This window comes from Malus domestica, chromosome 05 (assembly GCF_042453785.1).
Source record: "Malus domestica chromosome 05, GDT2T_hap1".
Taxonomy (NCBI): Eukaryota; Viridiplantae; Streptophyta; class Magnoliopsida; order Rosales; family Rosaceae; genus Malus; species Malus domestica.
This window is the reverse complement of record NC_091665.1, coordinates 44293517-44313995: the sequence shown is the minus strand read 5'-3', so window position 1 is coordinate 44313995 and position 20479 is coordinate 44293517. Positions and strand designations below refer to the sequence as shown.

The 20479-nt window shown below is 37.6% G+C and overlaps 5 protein-coding genes across 8 annotated transcripts in view; 4 read left to right on the top strand and 1 right to left on the bottom strand.

Moving 5' to 3' along the window:
* Positions 1–273: 273 nt before the first annotated feature.
* On the top strand, positions 274–1057 carry LOC103427819 (calcium-binding protein PBP1-like). The gene has a single exon (XM_008365898.3). The coding sequence runs from the start codon at positions 588–590 to the stop codon at positions 924–926; it is 339 nt and encodes a 112-aa protein (XP_008364120.2). The 5' UTR covers positions 274–587; the 3' UTR covers positions 927–1057.
* A 2428-nt stretch (positions 1058–3485) lies between these two features.
* LOC103434670 (zinc finger protein CONSTANS-LIKE 4) lies at positions 3486–3920 on the top strand. Its single transcript, XM_008373019.4, has one exon. It carries the CDS (start codon positions 3486–3488, stop codon positions 3918–3920), a length of 435 nt encoding a protein of 144 aa, XP_008371241.2.
* A 1791-nt stretch (positions 3921–5711) lies between these two features.
* Positions 5712–8811, bottom strand: LOC103434671 (universal stress protein PHOS32-like). 2 transcript variants are annotated; one of them, XM_008373020.3, is made up of 2 exons: positions 7889–8811; positions 5712–5951 (listed from the first exon to the last, which is right to left on the bottom strand). In XM_008373020.3, the coding sequence occupies exons 1-2, from the start codon at positions 8718–8720 to the stop codon at positions 5932–5934; spliced, it is 852 nt and encodes a 283-aa protein (XP_008371242.2). In that variant the 5' UTR covers positions 8721–8811; the 3' UTR covers positions 5712–5931. The 2 variants fall into 2 exon arrangements, with proteins under 2 accessions (XP_008371242.2, XP_070678935.1); XM_070822834.1 differs by having other exon boundaries at positions 7687–8791.
* A 234-nt stretch (positions 8812–9045) lies between these two features.
* Positions 9046–12761, top strand: LOC103434673 (E3 ubiquitin-protein ligase CSU1-like). The gene is made up of 2 exons (XM_008373021.4): positions 9046–9501; positions 11815–12761. Exons 1-2 carry the CDS (start codon positions 9263–9265, stop codon positions 12485–12487), a joined length of 912 nt encoding a protein of 303 aa, XP_008371243.2. The 5' UTR covers positions 9046–9262; the 3' UTR covers positions 12488–12761.
* A 2500-nt stretch (positions 12762–15261) lies between these two features.
* The window catches only part of LOC103434674 (protein PLANT CADMIUM RESISTANCE 10-like), a 39614-nt gene continuing 34396 nt past the window's right edge, over positions 15262–20479 (top strand). The window contains exons 1-5 of one of the 3 annotated variants that reach the window (XM_008373022.4): positions 15262–15851; positions 16160–16223; positions 16406–16570; positions 16890–16955; positions 17258–17832. In XM_008373022.4, coding sequence (XP_008371244.2) covers positions 15559–15851; positions 16160–16223; positions 16406–16570; positions 16890–16955; positions 17258–17419 — 750 coding nt within the window. In that variant the 5' untranslated portion in view covers positions 15262–15558 and the 3' untranslated portion in view covers positions 17420–17832. Of the gene's footprint in view, positions 15852–16159; positions 16224–16405; positions 16571–16889; positions 16956–17121; positions 17195–17257; positions 17833–20479 lie in introns of those variants that run through there. The other 2 variants (XM_070822857.1, XM_070822856.1) reach the window with 2 other exon arrangements.

Sequence of the window (20479 nt, the reverse complement as noted above, 5' to 3'; positions counted from 1 at the left end):
GAACATCAACTTTATAATCATTTACGCATATTATAACGCATGAAGTAATCATACCATGTTATGTGATTCTAATTACCACCTAAATTAATGATATTATGTGGCAAAATTCTGTCTGCTAGCTGTCAGATGCTGATTTGGAAAGAGCTCATGCATGCCAAGTTTCATCTTTTCAGGAAGATGCTATTTAATTGCTTGCCATGCATGACTATACCTGACCCTCATTACTTCTGGACCTTCCCATGTAATTTCGAGGAAAGAGAAGCCTCTCAGAAATGAAACATCCCACCAACTATAACGCAGAGCAAATTTCGATCATGCCGGCATGTTATCTGTACAATTTAATTTGTTGTCATCCACAGCACTCCCTCTTTCCTCGAAATCTTCCTCATTTTCTCCATTAATTCACTCAATTTCCCTGATAATATATAAACCCTACGCTAGGTTACTTTTCCACAAATAAAATATTTGAAAACCGACGCACAAAAACCCCAACTTTATTTTCTCCGGCAAACTATAGGATAATCTACGCTGAATTAAACCCTAGCTTTTATTCGTTTCATCAAATTTTCACCTTGGAAATTAAATCAATGGCTTTTCGAAATGGGGTTATTGTGTTTGAAGATTTCTTTCCAGCCATGGTTGAGAAACTGGGAGCAGAAGGGTTTATGGAGGAGCTGTCGAAAGGGTTTCGGTTGTTGACGGATGGAGAGAAGGGAGTGATCACATTTGAGAGCTTGAAGAAGAACTCGGGATTGCTTGGATTGCAAGGCATGAGCGATGAGGATATCATGTGCATGCTCAAGGAAGGTGATTTGGACGGTGATGGCGCTTTGGATGAGATGGAGTTTTGCACCCTCATGTTCAGATTGAGCCCTGCCATGATGCAAAGTTCTCAAGAATTATTGGTGGAAGCTTTAGATATTTAATAAATTATAAAATGTAGGATCTCTCTTATGTGGGAATTTCAGTTTCTTTCATTTCTTTGTTCTTCTCGCTCATCCCAGTTTTGTAATTTCAGGTAGCTTATAATAATCAAACAGGTTACTCCTCTCTTTTATTACTGCTGTTTTAGTTTCACTCTTCAAATTAGTTGTGTGCATGATTTGCATCCCTTGACTTCTTTGTTAAATGGTTGTCATCACTTGGTTTCTCAATTAATCAATGTGATTTAAGTCATATTTATAGGGAAGGGAACATGGTGGTTGGTGATTTGGCAAAAATTGAGTTTTCTTTGTACTTGAATTGTATTATGTTGGATACCCTTCTTCTTCAATAGTTGGTTTACTTCTAGATGATATTTTCAAGATTACTAGAACTCCGGCTGTTTGTGTAAGCCCCTCAAGTTGATGTCTTTCTTTATTTACCGGTTCTGCTTGAGCTTTGAGCCCTCTTTGTAACAGCCAAAAAAAGAGAGAATGCTTTAGAATTTAAATGGGGTGTCCTAGGCATATAGTGGACCACAACATGGGACTCTTCCGAAATCGGAAATAGGAGGTTATGGGGCCTAGATGGGATTTAGCCCGGGCCACTAAGTCCAAAATCACAATGTTAATCATTTGTTCCGTCTTATAAGAATTTTTTTTTTTTTTTTTTTTGAAACTTCTATACATGTAGTTAGCTACCAATTAGTTTAGCTAATAGTTAAGTTCTTTCAAAATCTTAAGACATACATGAAAGAATGAGATCAAACTCAGCTTGCATCCATTTTTGAGTTTGGGAAATGGTGGAAATAATATTAGTTGCAAATCTTTTATTGAAAGAGGAGATCGAACATAAGACTCACAGTCAAGACATTACTCGTAATTACCTGAGTTACAAGTCTCATGCGATTATCCATCCACCAACAAATTCGGCAAGTTGTGTCCTCTACACATGCATATGCAGGAAGCTAGTAGGTTCACCTAGCCATCCCACAGATTTCACAGAACTACTTGGTTCACTGGGATTGAAAGGAAAGGGATCCTCTCCGAATTCCTTTCATCAAATCCTACCAATCAACAAATTCAAACTTTTGAAATTTGATTCAATGATTAAAGTTATTATAACTTTTAAAGAGACTTCATGTTTTTAACTGTTGAATCAAATTTTAAATACCTGAATACGTTGATTAGTAAAATTTGATAGAAAGGATCCAGCGAGGATCCCTTTCTGGATTGAAAAACGAAAATAAGAAAAGCAATGTGTGTGACAGCAACCCTTTGAAATTTATCCACAAAATAATCCAGTTCACTGGAATTTAGACACCTGTTTAGTCTAAATAAATAAAAGTGAGACTTGAGAGGCTCGAGCTTATCTTGCCTGCATCCATTTTGTTGTCTAAATTTAGAGCGCATTGGATTCATGCACGACCAACCACAGATGTCTCCAATTGGACCCGGTGGGTGGACCTCTCTATGGGACCCCCCAATCTACAATGCATGGTTGGTGCCGTTTGATGCTGCAAAAATTTAGGTTTTAGGGTAAAAAGAGTGCTGATTGAGTGCACATAATTCCCTCTCACTCATGATTAAACTCTCATTAGAAGTGTTAGGATTAGTCACGCATCTACATAAGAAAATTTGTACTTCTTGTTTGTGTGTGGGAGCCTATTTAGCATTTCTCAACTAATTAGAGGTCATGAAAATTTTCTTTCATGCTATGTTTGGACGAGTCAATTTAAAGTATTGAAACAAATTTAAAGCTGCTTGCTAAAATGCCTCAAAATGAGAGATTTTTCAGTGTGATAGTAACATGGTTTGGTAAACCAGATATAATAATATAAATGATTGGATACTTGAAAAGAGAAATTCAGTAATTTGTATTATGACATTTGATGTACTAAGCCGAGTTTCCAGCATATTGAAAATTTCCTTCAAAAGAAGGATAAATTTTTAGTTATGACGGGAACACGGGTGGTACACCACGTGTTTTTATGTAAGTAGTGAAATTTTTTATTTTTTAAGTTATTAACTTTTTAACACACATATTCTACATTTTATATAGCGACACGTAATGTATCATTCCCTATGACAGTCACACTAAAAAATCTCTCTCAAAGAAGAGTACCAATAAACTACTCAAGCGTTAATTATAAAATACTACCAAATCACTGCGAACGCACTTTTATATATTATTCTTCAGAACGCAACGTCAATGTTCTTACTTTTTTACCAGTAAAATTTCCCATACTTTTTATCTAGTATTCTTTAGCAGTTTAGCCAATAAACTTGCCTCATAAACTTAAGGAGTGAGGATGATCGGTGCATCCTTCCCAGCTCAGAAGAAAAGAAAATAATTCTTCCCTTTTCTTTTTAATTTGTTTTTTTTATAAAGGAAAAACCAGAGCTGGTTTTTAATACAAATAGCTGCAACTTGCCCTGCATCATATGTTTTCAGCTTCTTTCCTTACATATATATAAACACACACACACACACATATATATATATATATTCATATATTTATATACACACACAGAGCCACCAGGGGCTTAACAACATAGAGAGATATGAAGAAGTGCGATCTGTGTGACTCTGCAGCAAAAGTGTACTGCGATTCCGATCAAGCAAGCCTCTGCTGGGACTGCGACGTCAAGGTTCACGGTGCAAACTTTCTGGTGGCCAAGCATTCAAGAACTCTGCTCTGCCATGTCTGCCAATCTCCGACCCGCTGGATCGGCTCCGGTCTCAAGCTCTGCCCTACTGTTTCTGTTTGCGAGAGTTGTGTCAATAATAATGAAGGAAATCATCACCAAGACGAAGACGAAGACGACGACGATGAAGAAGGACAGGACGGTGCGGAAGAAGATGAAGAAAACCAAGTTGTTCCATGGTCGTGTAAGCCTCCTCCGCCTGTGTCTTCAACTTCTTCGAGCAGTAGGGAAGAACGATTAAGTGAAAGCGTGAACATTTCCAGATCAATAGCCAGAAGGGAACCCAGGTGACCAGATTAATTAACCAACTTCATTTCCATCGGTGCACACTGGGGAATGATTTCAGTTATTTTTACATTCTGTACTTCCATTTCAACTTTCAACGCTCTCTTGAGATTTTAAGTTTATCATTGTGTTTCCTCTTAATTATTCAATTTAATGGCAGAAAAAATTTGGGAAGTGAAAAAATAACTTTCATACATCGTATTAGGGAGAATAACTTCCGTGAGATAACGATTTCATTTGTAAGTATCTTAGGCTAATTACGAAGTGTCACGTTAAAAAGTTAATTCTCATAATAGTATGTGATGAACTTAGAAAAAACTTCACAATAACATCTCTGATGCAAGAAAGTTTTTGTACATACTTGGGGTAATTGTGGGCGTGATTAGCGGTGTATTTGGTTGAACCTTGAATAACTTTACATAATACTTGAAAAATACTACCGTATCACTAAAATATATTCCTGTATAACGTAATGAGTGAGACGCTCAACTCGTAGATATAATATAAAAGGCATGAACCACAAGTATTCTAATTTTTAGAACTGTCATAAATTTCCAGCATCCTGGAACAAGAAAAAGAAAAATATGATTTGACCTTACAAGTGGACCAGTGCTTAACTTTAGCATCCTTAATTCCAGTCAAATTTTACTGATATATTTTTTAATTGGGAAGGTTTGATCTAAGCAGGTTGTTACTAGATTTGAGAGAGGCATACAAAATTGCCTTCCTGTTGAGTAGTTTACTACACATGGAAGATTCTCTTTTGCAATTATTTACGTTTATAGTGACGTTATTTCGACCTATTAATGTTTGTGATGTGTACATAAAGCGATAATATTGACAAATAGAAGCTTCACACGTGATAAATTTTAACAACATAGTATCTGTAAACTTAATCACGGGAAGGCGGTGGGGTCAAATCGTGGAACATGACCACGTGCGTACCATAAATCATGATTTGGCAATATAGTATTTTAATTGCAAGTTGATTAGTGATTATTAAGAAAGCTAATAAACAAAAATTAAGATGTAATGAAAATAAATAAGGGATCAAGAAAGGGGCTGAGAGCGTCCTTGGGGATTTGTTTTGTGGTGAAAATCGAAATTCTTTGCTTCTACTTGCAGAGGGAGACAATGTGGTTGTGTGGTGGATCCATTTCAAAAGTTGAACACATGGAGATGTGTGATATTTAAGGTTTATGTTGGATCGTCTCTTTTAGGATTACGAGTAATTTTTTTGGTGCGACTGTTCTATGTTGGGGATGTCCAACACTCATGTTATAATACTATTTTTATATTCTAAATTATGACACATCAAGTAGGTTGTATACTTAAATTACGGGATGTCCGCTCTGAACTTCTATGTTCGGAATCCGTAGAACGAGAGATCCTTAACTTTCAAGAGAAAGAGATAAAGATTTGGACCGTTCAAGTTCTTGAGTTTTTGTGAAGTTGGCCAATGGGATGAGGGTCGTAGAATTGAAATTGAGTGATCCGCATCTCTCACTCTACGAGCTCCAAACACAGAAATTCGAAATGAATCTCAATCCCTTAAATTATAAGATTTCAATTAATAAACACCACATGTCTCTCGTCTTTTGCTTCCATCACCAAAGTATGAGCTTAAATTCGCATTTTACCATATGAAGCCCGCAAAAGGCCCACCAATTAGATATGGGTGGCCAGCTTTTAGTTTTTTATTTTATTTTATTTTTAATCAAAACTCATGCAACAAGATGAAAGTGCAGGCTTTGTACATGCAGAATACTGAAAGGAAGAAGAAAGGACACTCATCCATTATTCATCACCCCGGAGCTTCATAAACCATGCGAAAGCAGTAAAAAGGTGGTTAAAACAACGATCAGTAGATTCAGTACCCGCCATACCGGAATAAAAGAAAGCAAAAACAGAGACTCAGTAGTACCGCCACACTTTTTCCATACAATGTGATTACATATGAACCAGGAGTATTTGATCAACATCATCTGAAAGCTCATCCAGCATCTCCATCTGTTGTTCAGCGCGCCTTATCGGCATCTGCAAGGCATAAATTCGATGTCAATTTCCAACTGAATCATTGACAGAGAGGTAAACCATATAAAACTTACGAAAAAAGCTCTGAGAAGATGAACTTATATACATAGTTCAAAACCATTGGCTCAAGAATAATTGCCAACAAATAAAGGATGGATGTCCAGATTATCATTGAAATCCAGAGTTGACTTAATCCTTCTGCACAAGACTTATGTTTGGTACTGAGCATGAAGAAACATTTGACCAGATGATTCAATACCACATGGACATTAGTATTCTGAAGAAACAACCTACTACGTGGAACTCATCGAGCCGAGTGACACAAGTGTGGACTGCACGTTCGATCATGATGCCTAAAGGCCCTACAGTGCAAACGACCTAGCCATCTTGGGGAGGAACCTTACAAGTGTCAGCACTTACAAAACACTTATCATTGACTATTCATAACTAATTCTAGGGTTAACAGGACTCAAATCAAAGTATCATGCAAATAGGATTGTCACAATGCAAAGCATATGGCATGCCGGGTAAGACTCAATCACTATCAAACACCAACCTAAACCATCATGAACCCCTTTTTGTTCAGCGTTCTTAAATCCTCAGTTTCCACTAGAAGAAACTTCTAGTGAAGCAGGTTTCAGATAATCCAATGTATATCACCCACATAGCAGCACAAACAATTGAAGGAATGGTAGTAAGGATCCACAATGAAAACACTATCAAGGATATAACACATACAAGCCTACACGTAACATGACAGCACAACTAGTAGTTACAATCTGCCATTTTTATTTGCGTGAATGTTTTTAAAGAATGGTAGTAGGGAATTAGGGATCCATATAGAAAACATGAAGCACTAGCAAGAACGCTCGTACAAAAACCACTGGTTCCTCCTATTAATGCATGTGTTTGTTTTCGAGTATTGATTATTAGGAATGTTGGCTGTAAAACATTAGTTTGTTTCAAAAGTATAAACGCCGTGAAAAATACTGTTCGTGCAACCGACATATACTAATATTTAAGATACCAACAAAAAGGGAAAACACTCGCTTATTTGATGCCATGAAACATCAATTATGACCTTATCCTAGAGACTCCTATTCCTTCTACCATTATAACTCTTTCCAATAAAGAGACTTCTATTACTATTCCTTACAAGAAACACAATCAAATGAAAACTTGAGAATCCAAATACCTAACTGTTATATTTTACCAGAAGTCAAATGTGTGTACTAATTGAAGCCCTTAAAGGTGAAATTGGTGCTAAAATTACACAATGAATGCTGAAACAGCGTTAAACTCGATGTCTCAAAATCTAAAAGGGAATGTTAATGATGAAGCCATTATTTGCAATTTACATTTAAGAAAAATCAAAGGCGACAAGCAAGTGGATCATGCCCTTGCCTCACATCCACCCACCCAGGTGTTTAGCTACTTCAACTTATCGCTCTCAGAGAATAAACTGCCTCCTACTTACGTGTATTACGTGCTAAACAAATATGTTACTTCAGAGAGAATGATGAAAAAAAGGAAACCATCTAAATAACCCAACGCAAAGTAGAAGGCTTTTTGTGACGGCTCTCGTTCTTGAATGCAATGTTTTTGGCACAAGAGATAAAACAAAGGAAACATACAACTTTGCAAACTTTTGGATTTGCACTGGCTTAAATAGAGCTTAAAGAATTGGACCACTTGAGTAAAACAAAATTCGGAAAGCAAGAACTTGAAGCAGGATTACCTACTAATCAGACATTGATCCCAAGCTAATCCCAAGGACAAACCTTTAATCATCTCCAAACACAGATTCTGAATCAAATGCACAATTGCAGTTCTAATACTAATTATGAGATTTGATGGATTAAAAGCAGGATTAACAACAAATGCATGGTAATAATCGAGAATTAAAGAAGAATGGCAGAGAGAGAGCTCAAAGTTCAAACCTTTATCCAAAGCATCATGAAACTCCGGCTCCTCCTCAGGCACGACGGGGCAGTCAAAATTACCTTGCTTTACGGCGTCGATTTCATCATCCTTGTCATCGGAGAACCTCACGACGATGACAGGGCAAACGCAGTGTTGCACGCAGTAGTCACTGACACTGCCGAGCCTGGCCTTGGAGGTCCGCTTAGAAGCCCCGAATCCCCGGCTGCCCATCACGACGGCGCTGAGGCCGAGCCTCTCGACCTCCAAACACAACCGCTCCTTCATGTCATGGTCCTTGACTATGTGGATCTTGTACGGCATCTTGGCCTCCTCGAGCGGCTTGGCGAGGTCGTTGGCCTTGGTGACGGTGAAATTGTCGAAATCGTCCTCGAGCTTCTGCTGGGACTCCTGGTCCTCGGGGATGGAGACGTCGGTGGCGCCCCAGTCGGCGCCGTAGAGGACGCTGGTGGGACGGACGTGGAGGAGGATGACGGCGTCTCCGGGGCGGAGGTAGTTCTGGACGGCCCATTTAACGGCGAAGGCGCTCTCGTCGCTGAGATCGACGGCGATCCCGATTCGGCGCTGGGCTCCGGAGGTGGGAGTCCCGCTGGGAGGGTAGCGCGGGGACGACGGTTGGACTACGATTGCCGCAGCGGACTGGCGATCTCCGGGTTCCGATAACGGGCTCTTTCTGGGAGAAGCCATGGGGATATAATCGGAATATTTGAGAAGAACGATGGTTAAGGGAATCAAAAAGTTTTTTTTTTTTCGGTAGAGAGTGTGTGGAGGTCGCAAATATTTTAAGTGAATTTTGGGTACACTTTCTGGCAAAATGGTTCGGGGTTCCATAACTTTTATTCTAGCATCTGAGAATAAAAATTAAAAGAAGTTGTCTTTAATTTGCCTCTCGTTTCTTTTTCGTTCAATTTTAAACTATACAACGCTTTATAGTTTCTTCAATTTTATACTACTTACGACGTTGTATCAATTTTGTGTAATCGTCAGAAATTTATTAAGCTAATCGTTAAATTATAACGTGATAGTTATATTTAAGGCCAGTTATCGTTTAATGATTAACTTAACAAATTTTTATAACGGTGGTCCAAAATTAGTATAAATCTTAAACTATTAGAAAGACGTTAAATAAATTTAAAATTACACGAAAACTTGAGAGGAGAAAATGTGATTTTCATGTAAAGTAGCAATTTGAGCTAACGTGCACGACATGTCGTTAAAATGGGGTTGCCAAAGAAATTCCGAAATCCAAATAGGATTTCAAGTTTATGAGACTTTATTTAGGGCTAGGTCTCCATCCCCAAAATTCCCAAATCGAAAATCCGAAAAATTGAAATCCACGATCAGAAGAGTAGATTTTAATCCAATTCGAAAAGATGCCGCAGAGGCACTCGAAGAACAACAACGACCTCGCTTTCTTCACCTACGACGAGAAGAAGAAGCTCGGCTATGGAACCCAGAGGGAGCGGCTCGGCAGGGACTCCATCAAGCCCTTCGACGCCTGCTGCCTCTGCCTCAAGCCCTTCATCGACCCCATGTGCTGCCAGAAAGGCCACGTCTTTTGCAAGGAATGCATTCTCGAGTGCTTGCTTTCTCAGAAGAAGGACATCCACAGGTGTGTATGCCGCTTTTCTTCCTTTCTCGAACTCTCCTTTTTGCATAATTTCGATGGTTATCGTCCAATTTGGTGTCTTTTATTTCTGTGAATTTGGCTGTATTGGGTTTCTTAAGTTTTGTGTTTTAGTGGGAGTCCTGTGATAAAACGAATTTGTATGTGGGAGAGTGAGATTTGGGAGTCAGTAAGAGCTTTTGGGCAGAAGAATTTTAGGTTTCTGTATGATATGAATGTCACCGTGTACTCGAGAGCTTCGAGCTGTGTGGCCCCAGACTGCATTGAATCGCAGATTCGAAAGTGGGATTTTGCTTGGTGGTCATAATTCAATGCCATTTACAATTGTTGTGTCTTTGGTATTGAATCCCTTCATAAACAACTTCATAAACCAGCTAGCTTTATAAGACATAAGTTATATGACCGATTTTGGAGGTTGCCATAGGAGTATCTCATTTGAATTACATTCTGCCCTTTTGTGTGTTATGTCTCTCTACTAGGTATTTTTAGGTGAAGAAGGTTTGTCCAAATATGCCTGAGTCTGTTTTGTTGTCACATCAGCACTTGATGTTCTTGTTACTATTTATTACTACTTCAATGTGGTTTTCTTCTACGGGATCAAAGAGGTTCGGAGAAATACATTCTATGTTAATTGAAATAGTGAAAATGAAGGATCTATAGTTTTAGTTCTTTGAGGGTGCGTTTGGTACGCAAACGGGACGGGACGGGACGGGACGGGACGGGACGGGACGGGACGGGACGGAACGGAGGTTCGTGTTATGTTTGGTACGTGTAGGACGGAACGGTTTGGATTTCGTGTTAAATGACTAACTTAGCCTTGTTTGTACAATTGCTGAGTGCGAGTATGAACTCAAACAATCAGACCCCAGTTTTCGTTTTCCTTCGTTTTCTCGGCAACCAATCCAGTTTCAGATCTCGTCACCAGCAAACCCTCCAATCAATTTCAGATCTCGTCACCAGCAAACAATTACAAGAAGAAAAAAAACAGAAAAATCCCAAAATCAAACACAGAAAAATCCCAAAATCAAACACAGAAAAATCCCAAAATTCATTTCAATCAATTTCTGCAGCTTCGTCATCGTCCTCCCTGCAGCGTCGTCATCGTCTTCCCTGCAGCGTCGTCATCATCCTCCGTGCAGCGTCGTCGTCGTCGTCGGCCTGGCTATGGTGACGGCGCCGGAGAAGAAGAGGGGTTGCTGGTGACGGCTCCATGGTGACGGCGCCGGAGAAGAAGAGGGTTTGCTGGTGACGGTGGTGACGACGCCGGAGAAGAAGAGGGGTTTGCTGGTGACGGTGGTGACGTCGTCGTCGTCGGATGGGTTTGCTGGGATTGGGTTACTGGGTTTGTGGTGGATGAAGAGGGAGGTTACGGGAAAGAAGGGATTGGGTTACTGGGTTTGTGGTAGAACAGAGGGAGGTTACGGGAGAGAAGGGAGGTAGACAATGTAATTAATGAAAAATAAAAGGGGTATTGTTGTCCAAAAAAAAAAAAATTTGTGTCCCACGGGATGGAAAAACCTATTCCAGGGGGGGAGGGGGAACCAAAATCTGACCCTTTTTCGTTCCGTGGGACGCGCGTTCCACACAATTTTAAGGCACCAAACGTGGGACGGCACGGTTCCGTCCCACTCTGTTCCGTCCCATCCCATGTACCAAACACACCTTGAGATCCCCTGTTGACTAACATAATCCTTAAATAGCTCTTCTTTGTATGCTCGGTTAGTAGTATAGTTTTATATTCTCATTACTGAATGACGTTGCTTTTAACTGGGGAATCTGGTTCATAGATTTAGTGGGAATTCCCTGGAGTCTAGTGGTTCTAGGATTCCTTGGGGGACTTCAGTGGACTATCAACCCAGTTATATTTATAAGGAGACAATTATTGGACTGAAACTAATTTTGAGCATGTAAGCTTGGTTATAGCAAGCTCATTATTCTGCTGGTTGTGATCTTTGTAGTTGGCTATTCTTGATTGTATTTTGGTTTCCACGAGGCATCCTTTGGAAGATGTGAGCTTGGCCGAGCTTGATGCCTTTTGGTTGTATTTCCTTGCAGTAACTCTGGAGTAAAATTTCACCAAGGTGTAATCAATAGGGGTGGCAATCGGGTACCCATTTATTTTGTACCACCACTAACAAGGTGGTAATGGTGGTGTTGGTACTGGTGATGGTGAAATACACCTTGTTGGTAATGGTACCCAAATAAATGGGTATGCAATGGGCCTTTCACCACCCCTAAATATCTACAAATTCTATTATTTATGTGGTTTGTGCTTAAGGTGTTTCTTCCACTTGCCAGAAAGCTAGCTGCACATACTGCTCAGCAGAAGCAAGAAAAGAACGAGGAAGATGATCGGTTAATGCAGCAGAAAGCTAGAGAGCTTGAGGCTTTTGATCAGCAAAACCACGGCGCAATTCCACAATACAATGATAGAAACCAGAGCCAAGATAAGACTGGTTTCCACGGGGCAAACAGTGTGAAGGTCACTTCTTATGAAGAGGAGGCTCTTCGGACAATGAAAGCCTTTTGGCTGCCTTCTGCTACACCGGCAGCTCCTGTTAAAGTAGATGCTCCCTCTATGAGCACGGTCTGTCCAGAAGGAAATGAGAAACTAAAGCTGAAGTCCCTATTCTCTGTGTATTACACAGAAGACAGTAACGAGAAGAAGACTTCATCTCTGGATAAGACACTTATCTGTCCGAGCTGTAAGGTTACTTTGACCAACACGCTGTCGCTCGTGGCCCTTAGTTCATGCGGGCATGTCTTTTGTAAGAAATGTGCTGATAAGTTCATGGCCGTAGATAAGGTTTGCCTTGTTTGCAGCAAGGGATGCAAAGAAAGGAACTTGGTGAACTTGGCAAAAGGAGGAACCGGCTTTGCCGGGCACGATGATAATCTTGAAGCAAGAGACTTCAAGCATTTGGGGAGTGGTTCCGGATTAGGGTTGGTGAGACCCGCCGCGAAGACTTAACCTCGAAAGGATTTGGGGAGTGGTTCCGGATTAAGTTCATCCTCAAGAAAAGAAAAGAGAAGTTGCACCAAAGGTTCTTCTCTTTTGTTTTGGCTTTTATGATTTTGTAGGCAGTATGTGTAAGTTGATTTGTTCCTATGCATTGCTTGATCATGTTTTATTCTGCGTGAAGCTATAGTTATTGAACAATTAAACATGGATTACCATAAACTAAATCCTAGATAATTGATAATTGCTAAAACAGTGGGACCTCCTCACAAATGATGCTTTCTTACACCATGCTATCACTGTGACAGTATTTCAAAGGTTATTACGTACTTTTAGTGCAATTATTACAGTAACATTTTCGTTGCAGAGAAGTCCCTGTCGGTTTAATGTATTGCATTGACCAACCCTTGTAATAGGATGCTGACATTTTATTGGTGAGCTTTTTGCATGTGGGGTGTTTTAGGAGAAATTTTCAGTGTGCCGGAAATGTGCCGGAAATGTAATCTGGTATACAAAGTATCATAATTTTTTATATAAATATTTTGGTGTATCGTACTGTATTCTCGGCATATTGAAAAAGGGGTGTGCTATCCACACACCTCTTTTTACTTCTCTCACACCCTTGTTAATTTTTGTCTGTTGATTTTCTTCAATTCATCTAATCCGACGGCCGAAAACCGAAAAGATGTGAAAGAAGTAAAAAATGGTGTGTGGATATCATATCCCATTGAAAAATTCCTCTTGTTTTAGAGGAAAGGAGATAACACTTTATTGAAAACTATGGAATGGATCAAAAGCTCGTGCTTATCTAAAACAAAATCCATACAGCAATGAGCCAGCACTGTCGGTCCCCACGCACGCGATACATATCGGATCATTTAAAATATAGTCCAATCCGTTAGACCTTTAATTAAAGAATCCTTAAATTAATTAACCCCAATTATTAAACAAATATGATTCAGCCAAGTGGGATTATGCATGAAACGTTGCAAATACAGCTCACGCTCAGGTGGCGTTGTCGATAAGAAATTTTTCAATCGGAACATGAGATGATAAACCACTTGTCATTATACAAATAATGAGATATGTGTGTTAAAAAATTAAACTTTTCACCATTTATATAACAACACGTGGTGTACGTGTTTCCGTCACAATGAAAAATTTCTCGTTATCGACGAGCACTTACAGGCACCTAAGGCCTAGCCGTATTGATTCTTTTCTCACCCACCATTATCGCTCCTTCGACTTATTTTTCATTCATCGTTTCAATCTATATTAATTTTCTTTTTTGATAAAGTAAGATTGATTCGTTAATCTTAGAATATTATCCCCACTAATGACTTAACCTAATATCGTGAACCATAATTTAGCTTCATCCTTTGTTTTTTAAATAGGGATGTGCTATCCACACACCTCTTTTTACTTCTCACACACCCTTGTTAATTTTTGTCCTTTGATCTTCTTCAATTCATCCAATCCGATGGCCGAAAATAAAAAAGGTGTAAAAAAAGTAAAAAGGGGTGTGTGGATATCACACCCCTTTTAAATAATGTCGACATAATTAAACGGCAACCCAATTTTATTCGGCCGCTGTCATTTGGCGTCGCGTGATTTTCTCTTTCTGTCAATCAATTAATATGTATTTTAGACCATCATAACAATATTATCATGAAATAACCTCAAAAAAATTGGAATCTCGGATATCAACATTGTCGCTGTATACATGGGCGATAGTTTGAAGTACGGTAGATTTTTCGTGTAATATGAGGTGCGGGGACAAAGTCGGGAGGAAGAAGAAAAGAAATGAGTTGTCTGTCCGAATCAACTATCTCGTAATTAGTCTAATTCATAGTTTTCTGACTGTTACATTTTGATGCTAATCATTTGTCGCAATTGGTTGGAGAGGGAAAGTTTCTAAAGAGATCGGTAAGGATTGAACCGCACCACAGTACATAAACGTTCATTGCTTTTTGCTATTGCACTAAGACGTTATCTGCCGTAGTGGCATCGTATGTTTACGAAAAATTGCGATATTAAATGGATGAGGGTGGATTACCAAACAAAGACCAGTAAACTTGGCAGAAAAATGAAAACAGACAGAAACAAATTAAAGAATAAAGAAGGCCGTTAATTAGGTGGATTAAGCGAGTGGTGGTTCCTAAATCTCCTCCTAATATCTCCGTTTAACATGACAACCGCAAAGGCCGTTCATCAACCAAAAGAGTGCGGGGTCCACAACAAAATTAAAAGAAAAGGGAAAATAATTATTAGCCAAAATTCTAGTAATGCCCTCTTAATTTAGAGATTGTGTCTAAATGCCTTTGAAAACGCTAAAATTTGTTTTTGGCAACCAAAAATTATTTTGTGACAAATATAGGCTTAGCAAAAATTTAGTGGCGTCTTTTGTTTCAAAAAATGGTGACCTTCATAGGTGGATGAGTTTGAATCAGAATGATTGTTTAACACTCTGGTCTCTGATGTAAACGTTTTATTTTGAATTTACTCAAAGTCTATATCTATTTTGATTTGCTTTTTAGACTTTTAATCTGTTTTGTTTTCTTCAAATATTTAAGAGCATGCCACTTTGACTCCAATCTTAACCCTGTCAAAAAATTTCACTAATAACCTTCAAGTCTTATTCAGTTGATAAATAATAAAATATGTGACCGAGTTTGACAATTATGGACAAATTGACATGTTTTAAAAGATTCAGGGCTCACAATCAAATTAAAAGTTTGGGGCTGACTTGTAAGAATGTGAAAAGTGAAAGGGGCCGTTGGTAAATTGATGCCGAATTATTACCTTACCGGCCAACTAAAACCCCACCCGCCTCGCCAACAGACAATCGTCAACATCAATCTCCACCGCCCCCATAAGCTCACATTCACAAATAAATATAATCCCACCAAAAAATGCAAAATTTAAATATTATTTATTTTTCTATTTAAATAAATAATTTCAGTTCATGGCTTCTTCTGAGAATCACCTTCATTGAATACCAAAAAGCGAAAACCCGCATAAAAAGGAGCAGCGAGGAAGAAGGAAACCCTAGGGCTTGAGCTTCTGGTTTTGGGGTTCGGAAAATGGGGGATTTGGAGAAGCAAGAGACGGTGCTGCTGAAGAAGGCGGAGGAAACGGCGGAAGGGGAAGAAAAGGAGAGGCTTTTGGAGGGAAGTGGAATGGCGGTCGTGGATTTCGACCTGCTCTGCTCGACGGTGGCGTTGCAGACCCAGGGCAAGCTGGCGGCCAAGCTCCAGAGCTTCCCCAGAGGAGAGGAAGACGGAGACGCAGGGGACTTGGGTGGCGTCTTCAGGATGTGGGAAGGTGAAGTCCTCGAATGCTTCGATGACCGTCGTGTTGCTCTCGAATCCCTCTGGTCCGTATCCCTCTCTCCCTCTTTTGCTGTTTGGATTCCCGGAAAATTCCTTTTCCCGAGAGAAAGTTTTAATCTTTGTTGTAAAGATGATTTCTTTTGCTTTGGTTTCTATGTACTTTTCGAATCATTTTCGTGTCGTATTTTGTTGCTGAAGATACATATTATCAGCATGTCGTTGAATTATACAGAAGTAGTCAAAGAAATTGATTGGGTCAATGTGTTTTTTATTTTTTTTGTTGAGAATTTGAATTGCTTGTTTAGTTTGACTAATCTTTGACTAATTTTTGCCATGTATTTTGATGTTGCAGTTGCCCATGCTATAGATTTGGGAAGAACATGAGACGAGCTGGTTTCGGTCCTTGTTCGTTACAGGTTTCTGCATCTATCTTTTTAGTGATTGTTTTGGTAGCTGTGGAAGTGGGAATTTGAGGATGCTTTAGATGTAGCTGTTGAACAACCTGTGTGCTTTCAGCTCGTTTGGATTCGAAGATTTGGTTTTCGGGTAAATAAGGCTGGTTTAGATAGATGCTGAATTTCGGTATGTGATTTTGCAGGGAGTTCTTCATTTGATCCTCGTTGTTCTTGTCCTTCTCAACGGCATTGCCTTCATTGTCACCAAGAAGCACTGCTTTCTATATTTGGCGGTTGCTTTCAGCATTTCACTAGGAACGTATTTGGGGTACTTCCGAACACAGATAAAGAAGAAATTTAACATCAGGGTAAGCCTTCTCTCTTTGTTAAACTATCTCTTACTAATTCCAGTTAACAATGTTCAAGTCTTATAACTTAAATGGTTATTCAATGGAGAAAAGCGACGTTAGGTATAGAAAAATACCGAAACTGTGGGTGTGCTAGTTTAGATGGTTTGCTTTTCCCTCCTCGTGGAGAGGGTGCTGTTACTGCTATATGATCGATCATTTCAATTGTAATGAGTTGTCTCATGGATCTATGGTTATTCTAATCCATGCCTTCTAATCGTTTTCGTGGTTATACACAAATTACCCTAACATTGTTGCGGGCAATGCCTGTTATTTTCAGGGTAGTGATAGTTCCTTGGATGATTGCATCTACCATCTCATCTGCCCGTGCTGTGCATTATGTCAGGTGATTATCCTTCGAGAACCTAAACCTATGATATGATTGTCAAAAGTAAATGTAGACAGGAGCTTTTAATTTTGATTGGTTATCTGATTTTTTTTTTTTTTTTTTTTTTTTTTTTTTTTTTTTTTTTTTTTTTTTTTTTTTTTTTTTTTTTTTTTTTTTTGAGCAGCCTCTCCATAAATAGGGGTAAGGCTAGCCGACATTCACCTCTCCCAGATCCTGCGTAAAGCGGGAGCCTTGTGCACTGGGTACGACTTATCTGATTTTTTTGAAACTTATGGATGGTATTTTTACAATATGAGCAGGAATCCAGAACATTGGAGATGAACAATGTCCAAGATGGCACCTGGCATGGTCGAGGTGATACGATATGCATAGGTAGCCTTGGAGAAGGTGCAAAATCGTTCTTTGAGCTACAACCGCCACCTATTGTCTCGATCAAATCCCCTGATCCCTGCAGCTTATAGAAAAGTAAAGATTCATGTGAATATCCACGAGTTAAATAAGCTGGGCGTTTGCCATTCCAGAGAGTGGCCACAGCTATGATTGGAAGTTGGACTTTCTATTTGATGTCTTCGGCTAGAAGGATTGTTATGCCTTGCCATCGGGAAGGAAAACATTTTACGTTCAAGATTACAGTGGTCACCATCGGGAAGTAGAACTGCTTTAGATTCCTGCTCTACCTTGTAATTGCTGTGTTTTCAGCTGTGGAAGGTGTAAATTATGTGATGAAGATTTCATTGCCCTGGTATAAAATTGTAATTGTACATATGATGTGCTGCTGGGGTTTCTTAGATTGATCCCCATTCTCTAGATTTGCTTCTTGTAATGTTGTTTAGGTTTGGAAATGTTTAATACAGGCGATATTGAGAAGAGCAAATTGAACGGTGAATGGATGAATGCTTTTGATCAACAGAGTGACGCATCTGCTCTTAAAGGAGAGTCACGTGGTGTGCACGTGATAAGAGTTAATGTTAATTTAGATGAAATTTATGAAAAACTAACGGTAGGAGGGAAATTGAAAATTAAGTGAAAATTCAGGAGGAAATCGGCAAGTTACTCCAAAACCATGTATGATTAATTAATGGGAAAATTAGAATCCCCTACAGTTTTTATATATCATTTAGATTAAACATCAGTGCTTTTTTAAAATTTGATTAAAGTGCTTTGACCAATAGTTACCTCTATTTTTTAAAATTAAAATAATTTTTCAATTTATCCTTTTATCTGCACTTTTCCTTATTTAGTGCAGATATTAGTAATTAAACTATATTTTCCCTTCTTCCAAATAATTTTTTTTTATCACAGTTTTTTTTTTTTTTTTGGGTATGCAAACATTTAATATTATTTTTTTTCCAAATAGTTGGTGATCAACATATAAGCTCTGTGTAATTTTTTCAATGTTTTTGTGAAATTATATTTTTTTTGCTATTTTTTGAAGTATAGTTGTTGACGAATTATTATTAGGTACAATACATTATGTATATATTATCTGCGGGTACGTTTGAATTTACTAAAATCATTAATTGGTACGTTTAGTTGCAATTTTGGTACGTTTGATTTGATACATATTGTTAATATTGGTATATTATTTTTATTTTGGTACGTTTTATTTTGAACACATTTTGTATTGGTACGTTTATAGTATTCTTAATCCTACTTTCTCTTAACGTACTAAAAGAAAAACTCATTTTGGTACGTTTGATTTTGGGGGATTTAAAAATATTTTAAACTATTTTGGAAAAAAAAAATCTTAAATCGTAGATAATTATTGCTAAATTGTAGCATTATTGTGAAAATAAATTGAATCTAACCAACTTTTTTTTTTTTAACAATTATCTCTAATGGAGGAGAGTGTAATCAAAATGCTAGATTATAGGAAATTTGTTACAATATAATGTGCATATAGCACCAAAATTATGATAAAAAAAAGTTTAATCAAATCATTAAAAGGCATGGATGTTTGATCTAAAAAATTCAAAACTGAGGCGCCTCTATCAAAAGATCCCTTAATTAATTAATGACTTGGAGAAATCATACTAATACCAGCATTTGGTACACAACCCATTTTGTCCTTCACTAAAATTCCGCCATTTTTTTAAGGAACTTTAATAAAAAGGGCTTGGGCTATGTTTATTTTAACAAAAAATCATGCTATAACTTTATTTAATGACAAAGAATCAAAATTTAATGAAAAACCCTTAAATTTTAATAAAAAGGACAAAAAAAAATTTAATTTTTAATGAAAAGGGCACAATTAAAAAAAAAAATCTGACGCCCAGGACGTGTACACTGTTTATGAAACTAAGCACTATTTATGAAACTGAAAGTATTTATGAAACTGCACTATTTATGAAACTAACCGGTACTATACCATTTATTGGTCCAATTTCATAAATAGTGCCTAGTTTTTTGTCCACTTTCATTAATAATGTCTAGTTATTGATCATGTTTTATAAATAATGCTTAGTTATTGGGTCCAGTTTCATTAATAGTATCTTTTTCTTGGTTCAGTTTCATAAATCGTGTCTAATTATTGGTCCACTTTCATAAATATGGCCTAATTATTGGTCATGTTTCATAAATATTATCTAGTTCTTACTCCATTTTCATAAATAGTATATAGTCCAATTTCATAAATAGTTTCCACCTATTGGTTTAGTTTTGGAAATAATACCTAATTCTTGTTTTCGTTTCATAAATAGTGTCTATTTATTGGTCATGTTTCATAAATAGTGTCTACTTATTGGTCTAGTTTTATGAATAATGTCTACTTATTGGTCATGTTTCATAAATAATGTTTAATTCTTGGTTCAATTTCATAAGGTTTGAAACTTGAACCCTTTTTGGTCCTGTAAAAAATACCAATTGTGCCGAAAACGATGAACCCATAAGTGACTCTTTACATTAAAACCTTGAGAAGATTATGTTCTTAGTAATTATATTTAAAAAGTTGTTTTCAATTATCAAATTAAAATTTCCTTACTTTTTTTCATATACCTACAATAATAATGTAGCTCTCCATCCAATTTCTTGAGCTTGGGTGTCATCTTGGAGAAATTTTTTCTTGTGTCTATAACACAAATGGTATACCAAATGTTATTATATAAGTGGTAAATTTTTTTATTTTTTATGTTATTAATTTTTTAACATAAGAATCTCACAATTTGTATAAAATGTATCACCTCGTGTTCTGGGCACATTGAAAAGTTTCTCATCATCATGACTAATATTGGAAAATAACACTACAAAAATAAAATAGGAGAATGTAATTCAATTCGAAGTATTTTTCTTATTCTAAGCTAAAATAAAAAACCCATAAATGTAGCTGACGTTGGGACAAAAAGATAGGAGGAAAAAGTAGTTGGGTTTGTTAGGTTTTTTTTCTTTTTTTCTTTTTTTCTTATTAGTCTTTTGTCTTTATTATTAAAATAAAGTTAGTGGATGTTTTTTTTATTAAAATGTAAAAATTTGAAGCTATTTTCATTATATTTTCTTTTTTTTTTAGAAAAACTAATGAAAAGGGG

Bases quoted from the DNA above. Each gene is read 5' to 3' on its own strand.
- LOC103434673 (XM_008373021.4), top strand. From the start codon at position 9,263: ATGCCGCAGAGGCACTCGAAGAACAACAACGACCTCGCTTTCTTCACC. The intron at 9,502-11,814 runs GTGTGTATGCCG...TCCACTTGCCAG, and splicing joins CAGAAGAAGGACATCCACAG to AAAGCTAGCTGCACATACTG.
- LOC103427819 (XM_008365898.3), top strand. From the start codon at position 588: ATGGCTTTTCGAAATGGGGTTATTGTGTTTGAAGATTTCTTTCCAGCC.
- LOC103434671 (XM_070822834.1), bottom strand. From the start codon at position 8,720: ATGGAACCCCGAACCATTTTGCCAGAAAGTGTACCCAAAATTCACTTA.
- LOC103434670 (XM_008373019.4), top strand. From the start codon at position 3,486: ATGAAGAAGTGCGATCTGTGTGACTCTGCAGCAAAAGTGTACTGCGAT.